Source organism: Schistocerca nitens, chromosome 2, assembly GCF_023898315.1.
Source record: "Schistocerca nitens isolate TAMUIC-IGC-003100 chromosome 2, iqSchNite1.1, whole genome shotgun sequence".
Classification (NCBI taxonomy): Eukaryota; Metazoa; Arthropoda; class Insecta; order Orthoptera; family Acrididae; genus Schistocerca; species Schistocerca nitens.
In genome coordinates this window covers 450,900,224-450,926,964 of record NC_064615.1, presented here as the reverse complement: position 1 = coordinate 450,926,964, position 26,741 = coordinate 450,900,224, and the positions used below count along the sequence as shown (strand labels likewise).

The following is a 26,741-nucleotide window of genomic DNA, read 5'->3' as shown; positions in this document are numbered from 1 at the left end:
CGCTTTTTTGGAATGTAGATTTCTTTTGTGAGTCCGAGTAGCTTTTTGTAAGTGATAAAGCTTCACAGTTTAACTGAGCACATGGATTGAATGGAACTCGTCCCATTGGTGACGGCAGGAAAACTTCTTTGATGGCAAGCAACCGTTCCGTGCAATCTTTGTTGTACGTGCTTGTTGGAATCGCTTCGTCAGTTTGGAGATATGATTTCCACTTTCAATGGGTGCTTGTGAAGTTGTAAAGTCCCATCTGAGAATATTACTGAGGCTATATTTTGTTTGAAACGAAAAATTCAAAGAGCTTTGTTCTGTCATTGATAGTTGTTCGTCTAATACATCGTCTTGTCGGCTGAACGTATTTCCCATTTGCGATTTTCCATCATGTCATACCACATACTGGATTTGGTGACTACTCGTTCGAATTATATGAGACTTTCGTCGGGTCCTGACCAACGTCTCCGAAACCCCTGACGGATGCTTGACGCTGACCTCAGTTACTGCTGTTTTGGAATCCACTGATCGAAATACACAGATCTTGGGAACGATACTGCTTGTATTCCGGTTCCTATCCATTAGGGCGACGGCTTTTACATCACGTAATTAGGACCACGGTGATGTAGATATTTCGAAGTAGCCGGAGTTTCCACCAAACAACGTCATGTCGTATCCACAATCAAGTCCAAATTCGAAAGCAAGGTCGTCTGTTAAGTACAACACTTTGCACTGAAACCACTTTTATTGCAGATATCAATGTAAGACAAAACACAACTGCCTCCTGCACAGTTAGTGCTGCTGTTTATGCTAACATGGAATATTACGCAATATGTAAACATTACAAACATAAGAAACGTTCTAAAATGATAAATACTAAGTAATAAATATTTGCTGGTGATCAGGTTTGAATTGGCAACCCGCAATACGCCAGCCAGCTACACTAGCCGCTACTGAACATTTCTGTCACACAGCTCTCGGTATTATGAATGGCGTGGAAATAGGGGTAATTAGGTCTGATATCTGATAGTTTGCAACGTACAATTTGAGTATTTGGTCAAACTATCTTCCTGAGACTAACCTTTTTATGAGGTGTCTGCACGTAACATTAGGGAATTAAAAATGTAATTTGTTATTATTACGAAGGAAGACAGTCAGCAATTTTCTATGTGATGTTTTACATACGAGTGTCATCATGACTGTGGTGTCGTAAGAGCACCAAGCATCACCGGGCAGCATCGCAGGGGTCGATAGGTCAACATCCCACTACAGAGACGGTGTGTGAGAGGCGGTTGAAAAGTTTCTAGACCGAGATAGTTACTGTAATGTCTGGCACAAATAACACCACCTACTTTTATGGCGACCATTTTGTGGGTACGCAAGTCAAATTTCACGGTTCCAGCTTCGTTAGTTTTGCCGCTAGGATGCGTTGTATACCATAGCGTAAGCAAAATGGCGAATATCGAGAGAATCAAGAACCGTGCTGTGATTGGATATCTTCATTTTAAGGGAATGACGCCCAAGGAAATTGCGGAGGACATGCGGAATACACAGTGATCCGGCTTATGCAACAGTGACAAACTGGGTGTCCTAGAACGTGGAAGAGCGAGTGTGGAAGATGCGCCAAGGAGCGGAAGGCCTGTCACCGTTGCCACTGATGAAACAGTGACTGCAATTCACGATACGATTTTGCAGGATCGTTGAACAACGTTTCAGCACATTGAAATCACATTTGGAATCTCCCATGTCAGTGCTCATGGCATTGTTGTGGATATTTTCAGAATGCGGAGAGTTTCACCTCGGTGGGTCCCGAAAGACTTGAATGCAGATCGGAGACGGGAGCATGTGCAGTATTGTAAAGAAATCGTCCGCCAATTTGAAGCGGATGAGGACGGCTTTCTTGCAAGATATATGACAATGGACGAAACGTTGGTTTATCACTTTAATCCTGAGACGAAAGAACAGTCACAACAATGGAAATATCCTTCATCCCCTACCCCAAAAAACTTCCAGGCGCAAAAATTAACCTGGATGGCATCGGTCTTCTTGGATGCAGAAGGGGTAATTATGGTGGATTACTTTCGAAAAGGGCGTAAGTATCAATGCATCATACTATTGCACCCTCCTGCTCCGTTTGAGAGAAGAAAGGCGCGGAAAATTGGCGCACGGAGTTCTTTTGTATCAGGACAACGCACCGGTGCACCAAGGCCTCGCAACACTGGAAAAACTGCGTGACTGCGGGTTCGAATTGTTATTTCCTCCGCCATAATCTCCAGATTTGGCTCCATCAGCCTTTTTTGTTTTCCAAAACCTAAAAACCAACCTCAAAGGACAACGATCTGACGATGATAGAGTGACTGATGCTGTCAACGCTTGGCTGGACTCGAAATCGCAAGTGTATTAGCGTACACAGGTATTATATTGAGAAATAAGTTGGTGTTATGAAAGTTCTGTCATTCTTTATTTGTTAGGCTACAAACTTTTCGACCCCCTCTCGTACAGTCCAGCGATTGTCGCACCAAGAAGTGGCAGCAGTGGCGCCGCCAGAGAAGTGATGTGCGCCGACGCCATTGCATAGCTGTAGTTTCAGCTCAGACCACCGAGGAGACCGCCTTCTACTTGTGAACTTCGCGCCCGCGCTGCATCGTCTGCCTCTGGCGAGTCCACAACAGCCCGTCTTCAGTGAACAATCTAGTGGAACAAGAACTGTTTATTACCCAGCCTTAGTTCCTGGAATAGTAGTTTTACTTCAGGAACTGCTGCCTGAGCCGATTTGTACAAAGGTGATTATCCGCTAATAAATGTGTGTGTATGTTCTGGTCACTAATCATTATTACTGTTTCAGTTTTCTCCTCGTTCTCCTCCGATAGAGTTTCCCTCATAGCACTGTAAATATTGTGGGTGGCTACTCGTAAAATCTGCTGCTGTGGTTGTCTCCAAAGTACAAAAAAATGACTCTGAGCACTATGGGACTTAACATCTGAGGTCGTCAGTCCCCTAGACTTAGAACTACTTAAACCTAACTAACCTAAGGACATCACACACATCCATGCCCGAGGCAGGATTCGAACCTGCGACCGTAGCGGTCGCGCGATTGCATCAAAAGTACAATACAACAATAACAATTTATTATCCCCTCAAGAATAGTGTTATGTATTTTTTTTACAGGTGCTTGCCTACAATTTCAGATCGATGTGACATACCATTTCTCTGTGAAGAACCGGGAATCACAAGAGAAAGCTACTGGTCCTCGAAGACTATTTATTTTATCCCATGTGCCAAGTCCCATGCTCAGTAATGTGCACTGAACGATGAGCTACAAGATGCTCTACCGCGTGCTTGTGGTTTCATCATCCCTCAACCACTTCAACACAGATGCTCACGACGGTAGCATACCAGGTCGCAACACTCTGCCGTCTGTCAGAGCCCCTTATGTCAGCGGATTCCCTCCTTTGTTTCTCGTATCGTCGCTAGAACGATTCCCCATTCGTCTCTGCTCGGCTTATATACATTCCTTGCCGCGTCGTGTGCCTACGATGCCACCAGCCTTCATTCATTTTCGCGGTCAGCAGTGATCATAATGTTTTGGCTCGTCCTTCTATGAGAGAGACGATATACCCTCATTCTTCAAGAAGGATGTAATAATTCCAGACAAAGCAGGCGTTGGGAGGTGTGAATATTGCCGAACCATTAGGTTAATAAACTGTGATGTCGAAATACTGAGAAGAACTATGCACAGAAAAGACCAGTAGTTGAAGATATGGGAAAATCAATTTGGATTCCATAGGAGTACAACGAGGCAATATTGATCCTAAGAGTTATCTTAAAAGACAACTGAAGAAAGACAAATATACGTTTGTAGCATCTGTAGTGTATAGGAAGCTTTTGACAAAGTTCGCTCGAACATGCTCTTTGAAATTCTGAAGGTAGCAGGACAAAATAGAGAGCACTAAATGTTGCCTACAAGTTGTACAGAAATCAGATTGCAGTTATGAATCGACGGGCATGATATGGAATCGGGAATTTAGTGGGGAGTGAGACAGAGTTGTGGCCTGTCGTCCATGTTACTCAATCTGTGTACTGAGCAAGCTCTGAAGGAAACCGAGGCTAAATTTGAAAACAGAATTAATGTTAAAAAGCAAGAAATTAAAAGTTAGAGGTCTGCAGACGAGCCGGCCGGCGTGGCCGAGCGGTTCTAGGCGCTACAGTCTAGAACCGCGCGACCGCTACGGTCGCAGGTTCGAATCCTGCTTCGGGCATGGATGAGATGTCCTAAGGTTAGTTAGGTTTAAGCAGTTCTAAGTTCTAGGGGACTGATGACCTCAGAAGTTAAGTCCCATAGTGCTCAGAGCCATTTGAAAAAATCTGCAGACGACATTTTAATTTCTTTAGAGATGGGGTAGAACGTGGAAGAGCTGTTGAGTGAAATGTATAACTTTTTGAAGATATATAAAGTGAAAATCAAGAAAAAAGAAAGAAGGATAACGGACTGTTGTCCAATTGAATCGGGCGATGCTGAGGGCAAGCCTTGAACGGAAGTGACACTAGATGATAATCAGACAAGACGAGAAGGGAATAAAGCAGAAGCGTTTGAAATGTGGTGCTACGAAAGAATGATGAATATTAGATGTGTAGATTGGATAACTGGTAAACAGGATGTGAATCAAACTGAAAGAAAAGAAAATAACGGCGCATTTGAAAGAAGCGATCGATTGAAAGCACAGATTCTGAGGCGTCTGGGAATCATCACTTTGGTATTGGTTGTAAAGGGAAGCAAAGTAGTGACTACCGTAAGGTGGTTCGAAAGCAGTCTTCAAACTGAAGACGACGACGACAACAGTGTACCAAACTTGTCCAACTTTTGGGAAGTAAAAACTTATGGCGTCATGTGATTCTGCAGTTTCTCCCGGCGTATTTCTTGCTCGAAAAGTCCACGGGTGTATTGCCGGTCCATAGTGTCCAACGGGCACAATATTTAGGCGATAAGTTCGTCAGCGCACCTGACGATGGCGACATGTCTGATCGCCGAAATATTGTACCCGTCGTACACCATGGACCGGCAGTACACCCGTGGACTGTTCGAGCTTATGGCGTCATATTTGTGGCACACGTACGCAGCCATGGCCAAATTCGAGGGAACGCAACTTGGAGACGAGGTGGCTCCCGGTGCGGCCAATGGCCGTGGGAAAGCGGCCGCGTGTCGCAACTCCCGGTCTCTGACCCCTCGGGGCCATCTCCAGCGCTCTCTGGGGTTCTCACCATCCAGCGAGCAGTGATCCTAATAAGGAGATCGCGTCTGCTTGTCATCATAGATTTCGTCATATTTATGTTATATGCCTTGGCCAGAAATTAAAGTGTCAGATGTGGGAGTTCCACATGGCCATATTTTCATAAAAGGCATGGAAAGGAAAGGAAAATTTGGGATTGCAAATAAATTTCCAAGGAAGGTTTACACGAGTCCACGAGGACTACGCAAATAGGTTTCCAAGAAGAGATTGTAATTGAAGTGTCAGATCGAACAGGTAACAGGAAAATAATAATGGTGCACTGCCACACACAATAAGGTGGCTTGCGGAGTATGTAGATGTAGATGTGAGTCGAGAATTATAATTCGTCGACTACAATCAAAATACTCTTTTTAACGTCACGTATTATAAAAATATTTAATTCGTTCTTTTCTTTCCAGGTTGCCAGTATAAGTAGGCTGTTTAGGTGTAAGTAGGCTGTTTAGGTTTTTATGTTGGTAACGTCACGTAGTGCTCTGAAAGAAAATCACTGTCTGTGCTGTGTGCAGTCTGTGGCTGGGTGGCATTGTTGGAATATTCGCTATTGTAGTGTTGGGCAGTTGGATGTGAACAGCGCGTAGCGTTGTGCAGTTGGAGGTGAGCCGCCAGCAGTGGTGGATGTGGGGAGAGAGATGGTGAAGTTTTGAGAGCGGATGATCTGGACGTGTGTCCATCAGAGACACTAAATTTGTAAGACTGGATGTCATGAATTGATATATATATATTATGACTTTTGAACACTATTAAGATAAATACATTGTTTGTTCTCTACCAAATCTTTCATCTGCTAAGAATGCCTACCAGCAGTTAGTGCCTTCAGTAGTTAGAATCTTTTATTTAGCTGACAGTTTTGGCGCTCGCTGTATTGCAGTAGTTCGAGTAACGGAGATTTTTGTGAGGTAAGTGATTCATGAAAGGTATAGGTTATTATTAGTCAGGGCCATTCTTTTGTAGGGATAATTGAAAGTCAGATTGCGTTGCGCTAAAAATATTGTGTGTCTGTTTAGTGTTGATCAGAATAAGTAAAGAGAGAAATGTCTGAGTACGTTCAGTTCTTCTCAGCTGTTTGAAAATCAAATACCGTAAGGGGTTTACCAGCACAGTCATTCATTAATTTTTCTACCAATCAACTTATACCCGGACTCTGGACCATCGAAGGGCAAAAGTAGTTCTCGTGAAACGTCAGGAAATGAACAAACTAACCCACTCGTATACAATGCCCTACGCTATAACCCTTTCTGGAAAATTTTTTTGCCAACAATCTACATAAGCCTGCAAGAGAGTACTGGCTTATTTGGACCAAATATTCAAAAAATGGTGGATGAGCACGCGCAAAAAATATGAATGTCATCGATACTTCATCAAAATTTTGGAAAGTTACAACAGCCTTATACAAAAACTTTTTTACTGTGACGAAGCCCGTAAGTGCAGGAAAGCAATTTTCTTCTTTTAATTGATTCGTGGAGATGTCGTCAGGTAAAGAATTTGTCCAAAAAGCATCAAACCTGCTCTTATTTCATCGAGAAAGAAAAAGAAATCACATCCCGAAAAGATTGCATCAGAATTCATACCGCAGTACATCACCAGCTATCCTAGTCAATATTTGGTGAAACGATGCTGTACACATAGTTTGCAGCCAAACTGTGCATCAGAGAGAATCTTTTATGTACCTTAGCCGAGTTTTTACTTTTATAGAAAGTTTTAAACAATCATGCAATTGTAAAAATGCGGCGCTTGTACCTTATGAAAGGTGCCGAGCAAATTATTAGTTTTCTGTTTTTACGAACAGTATAACCCAGTGCGTGTACTGCATAATAGAAGAAGCAGCAAATTTTATATACGAGGTTCTCGTGTACGCCTTACAATCTCTTCCTGGAAATTTATTTGCAATCCCAAATAATCACCTGCCATTCCTTTTCATGCATTGTATGAAAACAATATATGCAACATATTTATCATTGTTTCGGTTTATTTGCAGTGTAAATAACGCAAAAATTTAAAACAAAAAAGTATCTGCACACGCCCCTCTGATGGCCGTTTACTACTCATTCCCACTACACCCACGTAAACGGCCCATGTCTCGCCTCACCAGCGCCAAAAATGCCACTTTTTCCAAAATGCTTGGCCATCTGGAGCCCCCACTTCTGCCGGTTTCATTTCTGGCTATTCCAAGAATATACCATAAATCTGAACGTAAACGGTGGTGACGAGTATGCGCGGGCCCCTTTTCAGCCTAAATGCATCACACCAACAGACACTTTACAAGGTTAACAAATATCTGCAAACTGAATGAAGAGAAATGTCAGATCAGGAAGACGAGTGCCAAACGTTGCTGCAGCGTTTGCGAGGAAACGTGGTTCATTTTGCTCCCAGTCGCTGTAAATGAGTTTTTTCTTTCGCCCCTTAAAACGCAATAAGCAAACTTCGGGTCTAACCATAGCCAGTTCAGTCCCAAATTATTTTCTGTTTAGGGAAAGAGCCCTGGCTCAAAATAGCGCGACAGATCGTATTCCAAAACGTGGTAAGCTACTCACTAATACTATCAACTTAAAATTCAACTTTAAGCAAGTGTACGATGTTAGAGAATTACTGTACATTAATTTATTCGCAATTTCGTAATACTTTACTTCTTCTGTTTTAATTTATTAGGCCTTGCTCGGTCTGTTGCAGCTACATTTAGTCTCATCTTTTGACTACATCTTTTGCCTTGCGGAGTATGTTGTCAAAAATATAGTGGTAACCTTGATTCATCCATTCGCAACTGATTAGATATCCATTTTTGCCTTTTTATTTCAACCGTTTCATTTATATGAAATATTTTCAGTTCCTTCATAACAGATAATTTCATTTATAATCTAGCCGTGTGTTTCTTCTTATATTCCTGAGGAATTTTATTTCTCTGTCCTGTAATTTATGCATGGGAGTGAATCTTGGGTAATGATAGAAAAGATAAATAAATCTTCATAATATTGAGAATTCATCTTGGTGACAAAACTATAAAAAGACCGAACTAGATTCTATAACTTTCTAGAGAACACACACCGAGTTTAGACCTCTTAACTTTGTAACAAATGGAGTAGTTTTCTGAATTAAAATACAACATCTATCATTATATTTTTATCTAGTTGTGTGTTTAGTTAAAAATAATTCCTTTCACATATTTTAAATGTCCCTACATATTTGCCTAACCCACTCACTTAAAACTTTCTTCAGTATTTGTTTTTTGACATAATACGTTAAAAATGTGACTGTCACACAGTCGAAAAGTCTCAAGGGTTTTACAGGAATGGTAAAAAGGTACGTATTTGCTACACAGGGACTAGAGACCCCTGTGAAAAATGTGGATGTTTTTAACCACCACACCAGGAATATTGTTATCAAAAGATATAGGCTTTCCAGGGACTAACAGTGTTATGTATTGATCGAAGTCTGCTACTAGAGTAGCACAGGGGGATAGAGTTCAAGAAGTATGCCCGTTCTGCTCGCGCATGAACAAATGTTAATAACTGCGTAACTACGAACATCAAAGTAAATTTCGTTGCGTAGGCTGTTAAGAATAAGGGAAAGCTAATACAATAATAAGAACAGGGGCTGTGCCTTAATGCTACTAAAGTGAGAGAGGGGGGTGGGGTGGGGGTGCATGGGGGACGGTTACACTGAACGCGGCAAGACAGTATTTGAGAGTGGAATCTGTAATGTGTTCTCATGTCTCTTTGATGAAAATAAGCACATCGAAAAAAAATTGTCACTTTCCCCCTTCCCTCAGGACACAGCACCGCAATCCACACTACCACACCATTCCCACCTGAAGCCATGAAGCCAGCTCAATGGTTAGAGCCCACAGAGCTGCCTGATTGCGAAATTGTTGGTTGCTACATTTCACCCGCAGTTGCAAACAATTACAGACATATTACGATCAAGTGATTCAGCAGGCCAGTTGACATGCGGTAGAGCGCCAGAGTGTTCGAAGAACAACGTATGCTTGCACTTCTGTGAATATGGCTTTCGTAATCTAGGGAGACGATGTTGTCCACAGCGTACGCGTTGTGGAGATGTAGAGAAGAGGCCATCAGTTGGTCACCGGTAATGCTGAAACAAACAACCTGGCTCTTGAACCACTTCCACCCTGAACTACACTCTCGATACCATGCAGTTCTCTGGAAGAGATAACATAGAGACTCGTTGGACCACACTACACGTCTCCAGTCAGCTACAATCAAATTCCTGTGCTATATGGTCTATTGTATACCTGCAGCTTTATGTGTTGCTGTGAACAATGGGCTCTTGAGATGTACTTCACTTTAAATGTCCATTGCACATAATTCCCTTAGCAATGTACGCTCGGAAACTGGTTGAGAAGGATCTGCTTTCACTGACAGCAGCAATTCCTGTCGAGTTTGACACCGATTGTCATTGACAAGGCGTGAAATTCATCTCTGGACTCTGTCGGTTAGGATGTTTTTACGAACACCTTTCTTACGCAGTGCTACATAGTTGCGGGAGGTACACCATTTCTTGTAGACATGTTGCAAAGTCTGCGTTGATACAACACCAACAAAGCGCGCCATTTCATTCACAGTGTGTTCATAGACAGGTTCAAATACGGACCTCGTTTCTGCCATTCTGCTACGTCTCCACATCGACCCATCTTACTGCGCTGACAGAGTACACACCACGTTACTGCCATGACTTACATCTTTGAGGGTCACGGTACCATTGTAACGACACAGTTATTTCAAGGTAGTAACATACACTTAAAATCATTCGCTTGCGAAACATAGAAGTACAGCATAATTTTTATCTGTGAGTTTATTAATGTCAGTTTGTAATACGATCTGGAATATTTCGAAGTATGCGCCACTATTCTGTAACCATAACTGATTGCATAAACACTGGAGTTTCGGACAGAACACTTAAGTATTTTCGGGTAATATGATTTGTGTAATCAATTAAAAATATGCAAAACGTTTATTGTAGTTGTAAGAGAACTGCACTAGCTAGACAGAGTCTTTCTTTACCGTGACAACTTTGAGAGTAGAATTCTGTGGTTGTCTGTTGTGGCAGTGGTGTGCGCTGTGTGTGCAATTATGAGCATTCCGTGATGACTGATGAAATACAAATGGAGGAATATCTATAACGTGGCTATTCGAGGTGTGTGAGAAAAGTATGGAGTGACTGTTTTATGTACCAAAGTTTTTATTTTTTCAAACGACAGTATTGTCCCCTTCGTAGTAGATCCCTTCGGCAGCTATACGCCGGCGGATTCTTTGTTCTGGGTCTTGGTAACAGCGCTAAGAGGTTTCAGCTGGTAGGGTCTTTAATATGTCATATTCTTTTGAATTTTCTCAAAATGATGTCCTTCTGAGACATTTTTCAGTTTCGGGAAAAGAAAAATGTCACAGAAACTCAGATCAGGTGAATAGGGGTGCTGTGGAACAACAGAAATGCCATCTGAGGCCAATAATTCAGTGTTGGAAGTGGCCGTGTGGCATGGGGCATTGTCGTGGTGCAGCAACCACTTTTCTGTAATGTCCGGTCTCACTCGATTCGCCCATTTCCTTAGTCTTTCAGAGACATCTTTACAAAACACTTGGTTGATTGTTTGTATGGAAGAAAACAATCTCATAAGAGTATGCATACGTTCGACGTTTCGTCGGTTTTAGGTCTCCCTGAGCGAGGTTCATCTTCGGCATGTTCATGGCCTTCAAAAAACGCTTTGTGACAGCGAAAAACTTGTGCTCTTGATAAGGAATGTTCTCCAGAGGCCAGCTTCAACATCACAAGCTCGGATTCCCCAAGTTTAAAACGAAGCTTGATGGCATAATGTTGCTGTAAATTCCGCTTTTCCATTTCCGTAACGCACAAGTAAAACACAACTTCGCTAACGGAGCTCTCAAAAATCTCGTGATGGCTGTACGGAGCTGAGCATCGGGAAGGGTTGAACACCCCAGTCTACACAAGTAGAACAACACAGCGTTGCCAGATCGCTTGCTGTCAGTCTCATTACTTTCTCACACATCCCGTATATTGAGATACTAGAAGAAGAGATGTGCCACTACCTAGTAATTAATGTAACATGACAGTAAAAGGAAATTATTTATCTGCTACTAAACAGCAACGTCATAGCAACAATCCAGTAAAGTGACATTTATTTGTAAAGTGCAGTTTCTCAGTAACAATTTGTGTTAATATTCTGAGACTGAAGGATTAAGTACAGTATAAATCACTGATATATTGTATTATGTTCAACAACCCTCCATTACAAATTACTTTGGCACTCAAAAGTTTCCTTACATATTACAGTGATCGTGTGGGTTTGAATAACGGGCGAGCTAACGATACACACTGAGAAACTATATCGTGTTAGCTGTGGAACTCCACGTAAAACTGATGTCCGAGTGGAATGTCATGGAACACTAGTGTCTGTATGTAGACGAGGATATCGTTGAGGTATGCAGAATATTTTATGCAATCTCTGGGACCACTGAAACTTTCTACCAATCTGACTACGAGTGGTTTGAATTACGTTCAGCTTTACATAATAATTGTTTTCTCTGGAGAGAATGAAAACTTGCAGCTTTTTGTCACATAAATAGAAGTGTGTCAACATGCGGCCTCCAAGTTCTCCAGTTTCGATAGAGTTACACATCTGTGAGACTGCGTCGATCGTCGTGTTTTTTGTGTGAATTTTCTACCACGCACCCTTCAACGGCTGCAGAACGTATGAAATGAGGCATCCTTGAAGACCCATCAGCACCCAACGGAGACATTTCCAGATCGTCTGAACACTATGTTCGAGAGAATATCTAAAGTATCGGTGTTTTATTCACTTGCATTACTACATATGGTAAGATGATGAAATGTATGACGATATAAAAGAAATTATTCAGGTAGTGAAGGGAGACGAAAATTTAATAGTCATGGGTGACTAGAATTCGAGAGTAGGAAAAGGGAGAGAAGGAAACATAGTAGGTGAATATGGATTGGGGCTAAGAAATGAAAGAGGAAGCCGCGTGGTAGAATTTTGTGCAGAGCGTAACTTAATCATAGCTAACACTTGGTTCAAGAATCAAGAAAGAAGGTTGTATACTTGGAAGAACCCTGAAGATACTAAAAGGTATCAGATAGATTATATAATGGTAAGACAGAGATTTAGGAACCAGGTTTTAAATTGTAAGACATTTCCAGGTGCAGATGTGATTCTGACCACAATCTATTGGTTATGATCTGCAGATTGAAACCGAAGAAACTGCAAAAAGGTGGGAATTTAAGGAGATGGGACCTGGGTAAACTGAAAGAACCAGAGGTTCTACAGAGTTTCAGGGAGACCATAAGGGAACAATTGACAGGAATGGGGGAAAGAAATACAGTAGAAGAAGAATGGGTAGCTCTGAGGGATGAAATAGTGAAGGCAGCAGAGGATCAAATAGGTAAAAAGACGAGGGCTAGTAGAGACCCTTGGGTAACAGAAGAAATATGGAATTTAAATGATGAAAGGAGAAAATATAAAAGTGCAGTAAATGAAGCAGGCAAAAAGGAATACAAACGTCTCAAAAACAAGATCGACAGGAAGTGCAAAATGGCTAACCAAGGATGGCTAGAGGACAAATGTAAGGATCTCACTAGGGGTAAGATAGATACTGCCTACAGGAAAATTAAAGAGACCTTTGGAGAAAAGAGAACCACTTGTATGAATATCAAGAGCTCAGATGGAAACCCAGTTATAAGGAAAGAAGAGAAAGCAGAAAGGTGGAAGGAGTATATAAAGGGTCTATACAAGGGCGATGTAACTTGAGGACAATATTATGGAAATGGAAGAGGATGTAGATGAAGATGAAATGGGAGATATGATACTGCGTGAAGACTTTGACAGAGCACTGAAAGACCTGAGTCGAAACAAGGCCCCCGGAGTAGACAACATTCCATTAGAACTACTGACAGCCTTGGGAGAGCCAGTCCTGACAAAACTCTACCGTCTGGTGAGCAAGATGTATGAGACAGGCGAAATACCCACAGACTTCAAGAAGAATATAATAATTCCAATCCCAAAGAAAGCAGGTGTTGACACACGTGAAAATTACCGAACTATCAGTTTAATAAGTGACGGGTGCAAAAAACTTACGCGAATTCTTTACAGACGAATGGAAAAACTGGTAGACGCCGACCTTGGGGAAGATCAGTTTGGATTCCGTAGAAATGTTGGAACACGTGAGGCAATACTGACCCTACGACTTATCTTAGAAGATAGATTAAGGAAAGGCAAACCTAAGTTTCTAGCATTTGTAGACTTAGAGAAAGCTTTTGACAATGTTGATTTGAATACTCTCATTCAAATTCTAAAGGTGGCAGGGGTAAAATACAGGGAGCGAAAGGCTATTTACAATTTGTACAGAAACCAGATGGCAGTTATAAGAGTCGAGGGGTATGAAAGGGAAGCAGTGGTTGGGAAGGGAGTGAGACAGGGTTGTAGCCTATCCCCGATGTTATTCAATCTGTATATTGAGCAAGCAATAAAGGAAACAAAAGAAAAGTTCGGAGTAGGTATTAAAATCCATGGAGAAGAAATGAAAACTTTGAGGTTCGCCGATGACATTGTAATTCTGTCAGAGACTGCAAGGGACTTGGAAGAGCAGTTGAACGGAATGGACAGTGTCTTGAAAGGAGGGTATAAGATGAACATCAACAAAAGTAAAGCAAGGATAATGGAATGTAGTCGAATTAAGTCGGTTGATGCTGAAGGAATTAGATTAGGAAATGAGACACTTAAAGTAGTAAAGGAGTTTTGCTATTTGGGGAGCAAAATAACCGATGATGGTCGAAGTAGAGAGGATATAAAATGTAGACTGGCAATGGCAAGGAAAGCGTTTCTGAAGAAGAGAAATTTGTTAACATCGAGTATAGATTTAAATGTCAGGAAGTCGTTTCTGAAAGTATTAGCGTGGAGTGTAGCCATGTATGGAAGTGAAACATGGACGATAAATAGTTTAGAAAAGAAGAGAATAGAAGCTTTCGAAATGTGGTGCTACAGAAGAATGCTGAAGATTAGATGGGTAGATCACATAACTAATGAGGAGGTATTGGATAGAATTCGGGAGAAGAGGAGCTTGTGGCACAACTTGACTAGAAGAAGGGATCGGTTGTTAGGACATGTTCTGAGACATCGAGGGATCACCAATGTAGTATTGGAGGGCAGCGTGGAGGGTAAAAATCGTAGAGGGAGACCAAGAGATGAATACACTAAGCAGATTCAGAAGGATGTAGGCTGCAGTAGGTACTGGGAGATGATTAAGCTTGCACAGGATAGAGTAGCATGGAGAGCTGCATCAAACCAGTCTCAGGACTGAAGACCTAACAACAACAACAACAACAACAACAAAATGGCTCTGAGCACTATGGGACTCAACTGCTGTGGTCATCAGTCCCCTAGAACTTAGAACTACTTAAACCTAACTAACCTAAGGACATCACACACATCCATGCCCCAGGCAGGATTCGAACCTGCGACCGTAGCAGTCGCACGGTTCCGGACTGCGTGCCTAGAACCGCGAGACCACCGCGGCCGGCAACAACAACAACAGACACATGCCCTCATGTGGTTGTACATCTACATTCAGCAGAGGGAGGCACAGTGTGAACGTATTATTAGACACATCTCTCCAAGTCCTGTGCTTACAAATAACGAAAAAAGAGTATTTACTATTATCGATATTCACTGTTTGCTTAATATCTAGTACTATCTATAGGACAGTCAGTCCAGAAATTTCTTTATACCGTGACAAGGAATTGTGAGAAAGAATTCGATACTTTTTGTGCTGAGTTCTTGGTACGAAAATGGATCTCATACTCGGCGTGGCGGCCCCCACAACCAGACAACCTGCGACACGGCCGTGGTCTGCTCCTCCGCCGCGCGGACGCGCCTAAGTGGCTCATCCTGGCTAATCCCGCCCACAGCGCTCTTCGTCGCCGATACTTCTACGGTACAAATCAAGCTTTCTCTCCCCTCTAGTGTTCATCCCACAGCGCCCGTAATGTTCACCCACGCCACTTCTAATTGCGCTGGTATGACACTTCGCTATACACAGTCTACTCCCTGTTTAATTACCATTCTCTTTTTTACGAATCTGTATTAGTTTCAAGTGGCACACTGAGACAGTGAAAGACATTTTACCGATATAATTCCTTCGACTGTCTGCATTTGAATTTTCTTTCCTATACATATTTCAGAATTCACTGAGAGTTTTTCGTCATTTTCAGCAACTGAGGCAAGTAAAACCCAAACTACAAGGCATATTACGAGAACCTGCTTCACTGATGGTCAGTGCTGAAAGTCTTCTAAGATTTTTAGTTTTCATTACACAGATTTATCATTAACAGTCAAAAGAATGAAAACATCGAGAATAAACACGGTATGTGAACAAAGGTGTTCGCTTAACGTACTGCTTTTCTATAGGTAAGGTGCACTGGATAAACAAAGTTGCTGTGAAGTCACTGTGAGAAACTACATAAATCCTAATGAAACGAAGTACTGAATGTTCTTACAATTAATTTTTAAGATGAGTTGGTTTTAAAGGACGAGAAGACGATAAGATGAAGTAAGAGCTTACACTGAGTGGTATACTTTAAGTCACAAGAAAGTTTTCAGGATTTCAGTGTATTTGCTGTTTGTCTTTTAGTTAAGTTTGTGGTGAGGTTGTGTGTTTATGTGACTGAAATGTTGTTAAAAGTTCTATGGTGTCGTGTTTTCTGATTTGTTTTGTTAATACAATACACCAATAGTAGCCATGGCATTTTTGCCTCAGTGCCAGTGGAGTTGTGTGTTCTTTTAATTTTCTGTTTATGTCAAAAGCTTGTGTACATCTGATACAAAACAAATTCTCTTTATCAAAAAATTGCAAAAAAGAATGATAACACTTACATCGCCAAACAGCGCTGACTGTAACATCATGATATAGCACAGTCTGGAAATTTTTTGGCCATCTCTCATTTAATACAGCTAACACATTTAAGCAGTTTAATATAAATATTAGTTTTTGTACAAAAAATAAACTGACGCTGCAGATATTGAACAAACAAAATAACACAAACTGACAGTCTTGAATAAGAAAGATCATCTGCCAGAACTCCTACTATTTCAACATAGATGAAAGTGGCAGGAATTTCAGAGTGAAGTTACCACACAATTAATAAAAATATACACAGCGAATAAACTGGAGTTCTCATAAATGTAAAGGAAGTTTGGCTTTAAGTATTACACCCATTGTAAGATCTTATGTCTTATCTTTTTTCTTTTCCTTCGAAATCAAATTGATACAAAAAATGTAAAAACTCTCCAAAATTTTTTTCATTGTGATTAATAAAATTTCTCATAATAGCAAGAAAATTTTAGTGGCGGGGTAATCCGGTTTATCCTATGTGTATAGAAAAGTAAACTTTTTAAGCGAATATCATTGATTACATAGCATCAGTGCATCAGCGAACCTTAAAGTGTTTGTGCTATGTATATAAAGACAGAAAAATGAGTCATACGTTACAAAACAAAAGTAAGGGCATCCAACGTTTAATTAAACGTAAATAGACTACTCGACGAACTTGTCATTTCGCACAGGGCAGCTCCAGAGTGACACATGCACTACACAAATGTGTTGATGAAGATACAGATGTACTAAGCAAATTGAAGAACGACGAAACGCCGAAACATATTTTGGCATAAATAAAGCTATACAAAATGTGGTTGGTTGCTGTATTTCTCCAAATAATCCAACCAACAATACGGAGATAATCCACCACTAAAACTGATAAGTTAATATAAACGAATAGTAATTGATACGAAAAAGATTGAAACAGCAGACTAAATGTCGGTTAATTATTTCTTTTCTGCAACTATCACGGGATAAAGCAAGAATTTCTACACGAGACATCTCACTAAAAAGAGTTTTGGGTCTTCAATGAGGGTACCCATAGAGTGGTAGGCAAATTTCACGTTAAATCCTACCAGTTCCACATTGGTCTTTTCTTTCCCATTTGGCTTCTAAATAAACATTACCAACAGCGAAGTAAATCCTCAACGGAGAGGCAATTCTTTTAGAAAACGGCAATGTTGGGTTACGTTTAGGAATTTACGACACCCGTGCCCAATTTGTCGGGCAAAAAGCTCACCTCATTGTCTAACAAACCACTGCATATAAAGTAGTTGCAACGCTGATAGGTGAAAAGTTTAAAAGGCAGCATAACCACAATTTTTATAGAGATTCTGTGCTGTGTCGTCCCGATAGTCTTACCTGAGCTGGCGGCTTGAACTTTCGCTGTGGAGCCCAAACAAATTGAAGCAGTGATGAGCGCACTGAACTCTACGTCTTCCTCTTTACATGTACATCCGTGATCCATAAGGCACTGTAAAGTGCATGCTGGAGGGTACATCGTATCAGTATTATCTGTTTCCTTCACAATTCAGTCATTTTTCCCTCGCCTAACTTGTGACAATGTGCCTCTGAACGTGTACTACGCTCTCTTATCCTCATGATCGCCTTTCGAGATATCCGATGGTGGCAGCAAGTAAATCTGCTCTAAATTTTTCCAACAGGGTGTTGCGAGAATTATGTAGTCATTTTTCCAAGGACCCCTATTCGAGTTCCCCAAACATTTCTGTTCTACTTTCGTATGCGCTGCGACGACCTGTTAAGATCCTAGGAGCGGGTCTCTGAATTCACAACAGCGGAACAGTATTCTTGTATTAGTTGCACTAGCGTCCAGTGTGCGATCTCCTTTGCTGATGGACTGCATTTTGTCAAGACCCTTCCAACGGATCTAATTTTCCAATCGCGTTCCTCAATACTGATTTTATGTGATCGTCCCATTGCATATCACTTTTTATTATGTTTCCCTAAATCCGTGTACACTGTAACGAACTCAAGATGTTCGCCACTAATCCTGTAATCGTAACTACTGGGTGCTCTCTCTTTGTTATATAATCTTACATTTATCCATATTTAACCCTTTAAGCGACAGTGGTAAACATATGTGTTACTGCTCTAAAACTAAAAAAAAACAATGTTATTGATCTTAATAAATTTACAACAGTTTCTCCGAAAAGTATGGATACCACTTTTATATCGATGGGCTTGAGATACCAGCGAACAAGTGAGTAATTGTATGAATATTTACTGATGGCCGTTTAGTCATTCATCTTCAGACATGGTTGTGTGTTCAACTGTCATTTGACACCTGTGGTTTTTCTCTACTGATATCTTCTGATATAAACGATGTAAAGTTCGATTCACAGTAACATTTATTCCGTAATAAAGTACGAAATCAGTACGGGAGTTATTTCCATGTACTGCGCAGAACAAAACAAGGTGTAAATGTGCCTACAGATAAGTAGATTGTCGTGAATTGAATTCCTAATGACATCCAATTTTACTGATTATGGTTGTGAAATGGTCATGCTAATGAAGAACGAACATTGGAACAGTATTGTTTTGCAAATTATCTCCAAGTCTTCCTGCAGTTCCTTGCAATCATTCAACGACGATGCTTTCCTGAATATAAGAGCATCGTCAGGTAGCAATTTAATAGTTCTGCTGACACTATCTGATAAATCTTTTGCGTATACCAAGAATATTAGAGACGCTCTTGCGCTTGCTCGGGGCACACTTGATGTTACTTTCGTTGCCGTGAATGTTCATCGCACCAACCACGTATCTGTGAAGCTACTGCATACGGCAGTATCTTGGTCAGTAGTCGAGAAAGCGCACAGTGTCCAGCGCCTTTCGGAAATCTAGGAAGACTGGATTCGCTCCTTCATCTGCATAAGTTGTTGCGAGGTGTCGTGCATGAATAAAGTAAACTGCGTTTCACATGAGTGGAATTTTCCGAATCCTCGCTCATTCTTTGAGAGAAGCTTACTGCCTCCAGGAGAAAAGCATAATATTTCAGGTTAGAACGCGTTTCAGGAATCTACAACAGGCTGACGTCAGCGACATTGGCCTGTACTTCTTTGCATACAATCTTTTAACCGTTTGGCAAACAGAAGTAACCTGCACTATTTCCTAGTTACGCGGGACTACTTGCTGCTCCATTTGCGTTCGCAATGAACGGGAGCCAACCCCTTCCGGCCGCCTAGGTTTATCGTTTGAGGAAAATGCCGATATAATTTCTGTAAATTGGCCATGTTCGATTTTCTTGCCCATTCTTATTAATTGCGAATTTTCTCCACGTCTAATGATCTACTTATGGTCGCGATATTGCAGAATCTTCCTTACTGATTGGGTTCTGGAAGTGGCGGGAGGGGGGGGGGGGGGGGGCGCTTGTGGACGTTATGCTGCTGATACGTGACTCTGCAGTTGTCCCTACTTGGATCGGAAGCCATGTAGGCACACGGCCATCGAGGGAAGCTATAGAGGAAAGTACAGATGACAAAGTCGGCATTCAGTCACGCGACGAACACATCCATTAGAGAGATGTTATGCTAACTGGTTATCTACATGTGTACGAGGGTGAGTCAAATGAAAACCTTAAATATTTTTAATTTATTATTTATTGTGCAGAAGTGGTACAAAGCTGTATCACTTTTCAACATAATCTCCCCCACGTTCAATGCAAGTCCTCCAGCGATTACAAAGTGCATAAATTCCTTTAGAAAAAAATTCTTTTGGTACTCCGTGCAACCGCTCATGCACCGCGTGGCGTACCTCTTCATCATAGCGGAACTTCTTTCCTCCCATTGCGTCTTTGAGTGGTCCAAACATATGGAAATCACTTGGGGCAAGATCCGGTGAGTATGGTGGACGAGGAAGACACTCAAAATGCAGGTCTGTGATTGTTGCAACTAACAGTTACGAGCAGTGTGAGGCCTTTCACTGTCATGTTGCAAAAGGACACCTGCTGACAGCAATCCACGTCGCTTTGATTTGATTGCAGGCCGCAGATGATTTTTTAGGAGATCTGTGTATGAAGCACTGGTGACAGTGGTCCCTCTAGGCATGTAATGCTCCAAAATGACGCCTTTTTCGTCCCAAAAGAGAGTCAGCATAACCTTCCCTGCTGTTGGTTCTGTTCGAAACATCTTTGTTTTTGGTGATGAGGAATGGCGCCATTCCTTGTTCGCTCGCTTCGTTTCCGGTTGGTGGAAGTCAACTCAGGTTTCGTCCCCAGTAACGATTCTTGCAAGGAAGCCGTGATGGCTTCGCTCAAAGCGCCGAAAAGTTCTTCGCAAGCATCAACACGTCGTTCTCTCATTTCAGGAGTCAGCTGCCGTGGCACCCATCTTGCAGACACTTTGTGAAACTGGAGCACATCATGCACAATGTGATGTGCTGACCCATGACTTATCAGTAAACATGCTGCAATGTCATTCAGTGTCACTCGGCGGTTTTCCTTCACTATGGCTTCAACTGCTGCAATGTTCTGTGGAGTCACAACTCGTTGTGCCTGACCTGGACGGGGAGCATCTTCCACTGAAGTCACACCATTTGCGAACTTCCTACTCTATTCGTAGACTTGCTGAAGTGACAAACATGCATCACCGTACTGAACCTTCATTCGTCGATGAATTTCAATAGGCTTCACACCTGCACTAAGCAAAAACCGAATAACAGAACGCTGTTCATCCCTGGTGCAAGTCGCAAGTGGGGCGACCATCTTTATACTGATACTGCGACGGTATGTGTGCATCTGCACTATGCTGCCACCTAAAGCTGTTTGTAGCAAGCTTAGCAACTTACAGGATAACGGCGCGAAATTTCGATTTGTTATTACAAATTTAAGGTTTTCATTGGACTCATCCTCGTATTTACACCCAATGCGTGCAAGAGAAGCATGTCATGTCTTTCGCTGTCAAATGTTTGTTACTTCCAAACTGGTCTCTAATTATTAGTTGACATAATAGATTCTTCCTTACATTTAGTAACGGTTAGAGACGAAAAGTGGAAACACTAACCTTGCTGAAGCGAGACGTCCGATGTCTCACCATCGACTCCACCGTCTCCGACGTCTCCATCGTCTCCAGACGGCGGTATACCCAAATCCAGCTCAAGTGGCGAGTCTGGAAGACAGTGTCAAACAGTGCCGTTACAAAAATGTACAAGACCTGCGTGGCCAGTAGCCACCAGAACTACAGTCATTTGAACAGTTACACGGTCTCCGACATTTAATTCAAATTCTTCGAAACAACATCAGCAATTTATCTGAAAAGTTTAGTTGTTTTACAAATTACATACAGGGGAGTGTACAAAATATGGAAACACCACGAAACCATTACCACACCTAATACGGAGTACGAAACCCGATGGCATTGAAAACAGCTTCCAGTCACTTCGGAATGGATAAATACAGTTCCTCTATGGTTTTCAAGGGAGCCTTGTACTGTTCTATCTGCAAAATAGTGGCATGCTCAGGTTATTGTTGTTGTGGTCTTCAGTCCTGAGACTGGTTTGATGCAGCTCTCCACACTACTCTATCCTGTGCAAGCTTCATCTCCCAGTACCTACTGCAGCCTACATCCTTCTGAATCTGCTTAGTGTATTCATCTCTTGGTCTCCCTCTACGATTTTTACCCTCCACGCTGCCCTCCAATACTAAATTGGTGATCCATTGATGCCTCAGGTCATGTCCTAACAACCGATTCCTTCTTCTAGTCAAGTTGTGCCACAAACCCCTCTTCTCCCCAATTCTATTCACTACCTCCTCATTAGTTATGTGATCTACCCATCTAATCTTCAGCATTCTTCTGTAGCGCAACATTTCGAAAGCTTATATCATCTTCTTGTCCAAACTATTTATCGTCCATATTTTACTTCCATACATGGTCACACTCTATACAAATACTTTCAGAAACGACTTCCTGACATTTAAATCTATACTCGATGTTAACAATTTTTGTTTTCTTCAGAAACGCTTTCCTTGCCATTGCCAGTCCACATTTTATATCCTCTCTACTTCGACCATCATCGGTTATTTTGCTCCCCAAATAGAAAAACTCATTTATTACTTTAAGTGTCTCATTTCCTTCTCTAATTCCCTCAGCATCACCCGACTTAATTCGACTACATTCCATTATCCTCATTTTGCTTTTGTTGATGTTCATTTTATACCCTCCTTTCAAAACACTGTCCATTCTGTTCAACTGCTCTTCCAAGTCCTTTGCTGTCTCTAACAGAATTACAGTATCATCGGCGAACCTCAAAGTTTTTATTTCTTCTCCGTGGATTTTAATACCTACTCCGAATTTTTCTTTTGTTTCCTTCACTGCTTGCTCAATATACAGACTGAATAACATCGGGGATAGGCTACAACCCTGTCTCACTCCCTTCCCAACCACTGCTTCCCTTTCATGTCCCTCGACTCTTATAACTGCCATCAACTGCCATCTGCTTTCTGTGGAAACTGTAAATAGCCTTTCGCTCCCTGTAATTTACCCCTGCCACCTTCAGAATTTGAGAGTATTCCAGTCAACATTGTCAAAAGCTTTCTCTAAGTCTACAAATGATGCTCAGGTAAAGATGATGAAAGTGGATATCGATCAAGCGTCCTTCTTTACGAAGTAGACCGCAAAGACTCGGTAAAATTGTGATTTGCTGACTGTTGGCCAGTGGAAATGTGACGACTCATTTTCGCGCTCACGAAACCAGTCCTGGATGACGCCAACTGCGTGAACAGGGGGCCTGTAGTCTTGGAACACAGCGTCACAGTTCAGGAACAAACATTATCATGGGGTGGACGAGATCAATCAAAATGGTAAGGTAATCCTTGGCAGTAATGCGACCTTGCAGAATAACCGTAAAACCCCCGGTTTACCACGATATGGTTGCCCAAATCACCACCGAATCCCCGCCATGTTTCACTCCTGGGACGCAAACTCGGCCCGAGGTCAGAAACAGTCTGAAACAATACTCATCCGAACCAATGACTATTTCATTGCTCCACAGTCCAGGTGTTATGCCTTGGGCACCACTTTTTCTGCTACAAGCACTTGCATCACTGATGAATTGTTCTGAAATTCCAGCTTCCCCTGCAATTCCCTGTTTATGGAGCTCCCTTCGTGTTGTTTTGGTGCTGACGGGGTTCGCAAGTGCACCATTCAGTTCCTCAGTGACTTTTGCAGCTGTCGTCCTCTTATTTTCATAAGCTGCGACATCGTCGCGGAAAAACAGTGACCCGTATGTGTAATAAATTTCCTTTAATTTACGTCTATGGCCACTAACCTTAGTGACCATAGACGTAAATTAAAGGAAACTTAAGTCGTCTTATTTGTCGTCACAGTGCTCTTCAGTGACTGTCCGTCACTATCACTCGATTCATATTTTCGACCACGTTGTGACTTAGCGGATGCTTTTCTTCGTTTTCCTTGTATGCGATATAAATAACACTTCGGTTACCTTGGTTAGGAAGCATCCACCATACGCGCACCAGCAGTATGCCCAATTTCGATTTCACTTATCTTCAACATAGTGGCCTCACAGCAACATAGAGCACTGCTCTGATCACGACTGAGATATGCAACTTATTGAGGACATTACACAGGTGGTCAACCACAACTGCTCAACCTGTGGCCTTGGCTAGCATCTTTTTCTCGCGTTGTTTCGATATTCTTGCCCAACCCTCGTAAGTTACGATATAAAGCCACACTCTCAAAGGTCGATGATCAAACTTTACAATTAATAATAATAATAATAATAATATCCTACGGCCCACTGCCTGTTGCAGGTCTCTCAGTGAGACACCACTGCTGCGACCGGTGTTTCTAACGTTGGTTGTTGAGAATTAATTCCGCCAAAGAAAATGAAGGACATTTGATACTATAAAATAAATTCTGAAACTTGTAATTAAGAGTTCGGAAAATTTGCATAACAATTTTATGTCTGATGCGAGAGCGACAGAAAGATGATACATAAACAGGACATATAGGTATGGAGGTTCTTTTGAGTCGATACCTGTTTATTTTAAAAAGATGGTCATTTCTACCAAAAAAAAATTTTCCCGTTCAGAGATACACCTGCAAGGTGAAGTTGGTCGTTAGAATACTTCATAACACTGCAATCCGAATGTGGTCCCTCCAGTGCCGCAGCAAAAGAAGCAGTTAGGTTGGCTGTAAAAAGTAATGCACTTTTGTCTGCCTTTATTTCCCCATATAGGGGTATTTCAGCACTTATTATGTTTGAATTTCTCCTGATGAGCGATCAGTGAATGCCAGACTGATAAACCGAAAAATCTAAACACCCTCTGATACTCATTTTAGTGCTATCACTTCAACTGATAAAGTGAGCTTGTCTCTGTATCTGACGGTTTCATTCAAGACACCTGTTTCTTTGAATCTTCCTACAACTCTTCACTTACGTACCTGTCTTTAATTCCCTTTAGTAGCTTGACCAAAATCACAGTGAATAAGGGAGAGGTCAAGGTTAATAACGTCCGAAAGTACGAGAGGACAGGAAGCTTTAAGGAGGGTGTCCATCTCAGAAAGAGCCGATAGTGCCAGCCGAGGCTATTACAACACTTCCTCTGAAAATGCAACTTCATTGTGAGTAGAACTTCTTTATTTTCGGTGCTGGGCTGTGTTCTGCATGGGTCACTGTGGTACATATTTAACAGAGAATAGGTAATCAGTGAGGAGCAATCAAATATTGGTAATTAAACAGTCAATTTCATTTATTTGTTTAAGACAATCTCATCAGTATAAAAGAAGCGATGGTGTTATGTAGGAATTTTTGCGAGTGGGTAAAAATGTCATTACTGGGCATATTTAGATCTACATGTGCCTGCTAGGAAACACAATTGGCCTCATATAGTCTCAGCGTAGTTAACAGTCGTGAATGATGTTGGTGCTTTCCCTTTTCCTGATCCTTGGAACAGAGAAAGATACCTTGCTACGCTTTAAGATTATGCACTGTGATACTTCGCCGTTGTATTTTCGAAACGGAGAAGAAAATGTAGCTCTACTGTTACCCCCCCAACTAACCACAACTTCGGCTACATAATATATTCGGAAAGTCAGTGAAATATTTGTGACAACTAAGATTATTAATTTAATTGCTACTCGTTAAGTCCCAAAATAGCCACAACCTGTCATGTGTTCTGTAACGGGATTGGCTGATTGATCCAAACCGTGCAGACACCATGTTGATTTAAGTGTTTACGAAGCTCACGTGCAATATTTCGTGGTCTTTGCAGTTATACGTACATAATGCTAAAATATGCAATTTCAGTGCTACAACACATTAGAGATTTCTCCAAAATGCGCCATTCTTAATACCTTTGCTGTGTTGAAGTACAGGGAAATGTAACAGCGGCGAATAAAACTGGTACCAAGTATTCTACATATTCTACACGGAAGTTACATGGTATGGTAAAGTAGTGTGTGAACGTCCTTTTACGATACTGAATGCTACTTCATTTAGTTAACTTACACATAATTCAGTAGTACATCCAATGATTAAAACATGACAGCAGTGAGCAGAAGTGCTATATATTTCAGGGGTATTATTCGCTTCGAAAGTTTCTTTGCAAGGGGAGCATTGATTTCTGCTAATGCGTATTGTTATGTGATCATAACGCACAAATTTTAATACTAAAAGGCTTCTGTACTCAAACAAATGTCACATGTATTTACAAACTATGTAGGAAAGTTAATCCAATAGCAACAGAGAGTTCACTAAATCTTGTGAAGGAACAAGACTGGCAGAATGTTTATAGTGCCGATAACATAGATGATAAATATAATGCCTTCCTTAACACATTTCTCTCTTTGAGAGTTGCCTTCCATTAAAACGTTCTAAATGGGGTACTAGCAGTAATAGGCAGCCTGGGTGGCTGACTAGTGGGATAAGGATATCATATAGAACAAAGCGGGAATTATATCAAAATGTTAGAAGTAGTCACAATCAAGCTACAGTAGCCCATTACAGACAGTATTGAAAGGTACTTAAAAATATTATTAGGAACGCAAAGGGTTTGTGGTATGCAAAGAGAATTGCTAATTCACAGGATAAAATTAAAACCATATGGTCAGTTGTGAAGGAAGTGTCTGTCAGCAGCACAAGGTCGACGATATAAAGTCAGTTCGAAGAAAAAATATATTTCTGTTACTCATAATTCAGATATATGTACAGTATTTAACAATCATTTTCTGTGCATTGCTGGCGAATTAAATAAAAATTTAGTTTCTACAGGGAATCATATAACTTTCTTGGCGATTGCCTTTCCGAGATTGATGACTGAAAACTCCTCTTTGATACACACAAGGGGGAGACTGAGTCAATAATCAAATCACTGAAGCCTAAGGACTCTCATGGTTATGATGGAGTGCCTAGCAGAATATTTAAGTACCGTGCTGCACATGTTAGCCCTGTATTTAGCCATATTTATAAATTTTCCTTTAGGAATGGTCAGTTTCCTGAACGATTAAATTACTCAGTGGTAAAGCCGCTTTATAAAAAGGGAGAAAGGGATAATGCAGACAATTTTAGACCTACTTCT

At 41.3% G+C, this 26,741-nt stretch overlaps 1 protein-coding gene across 2 annotated transcripts in view; it reads right to left on the bottom strand.

Moving 5' to 3' along the window:
- The window catches only part of LOC126236320 (zinc transporter foi-like), a 286,454-nt gene that overhangs the window by 55,120 nt on the left and 204,593 nt on the right, over window positions 1-26,741 (bottom strand). For both annotated transcript variants that reach the window (XM_049945534.1, XM_049945535.1), the window contains exon 3: window positions 21,208-21,312. In XM_049945534.1, coding sequence (XP_049801491.1) covers window positions 21,208-21,312 — 105 coding nt within the window. The remainder of the gene's footprint in view (window positions 1-21,207; window positions 21,313-26,741) is intronic.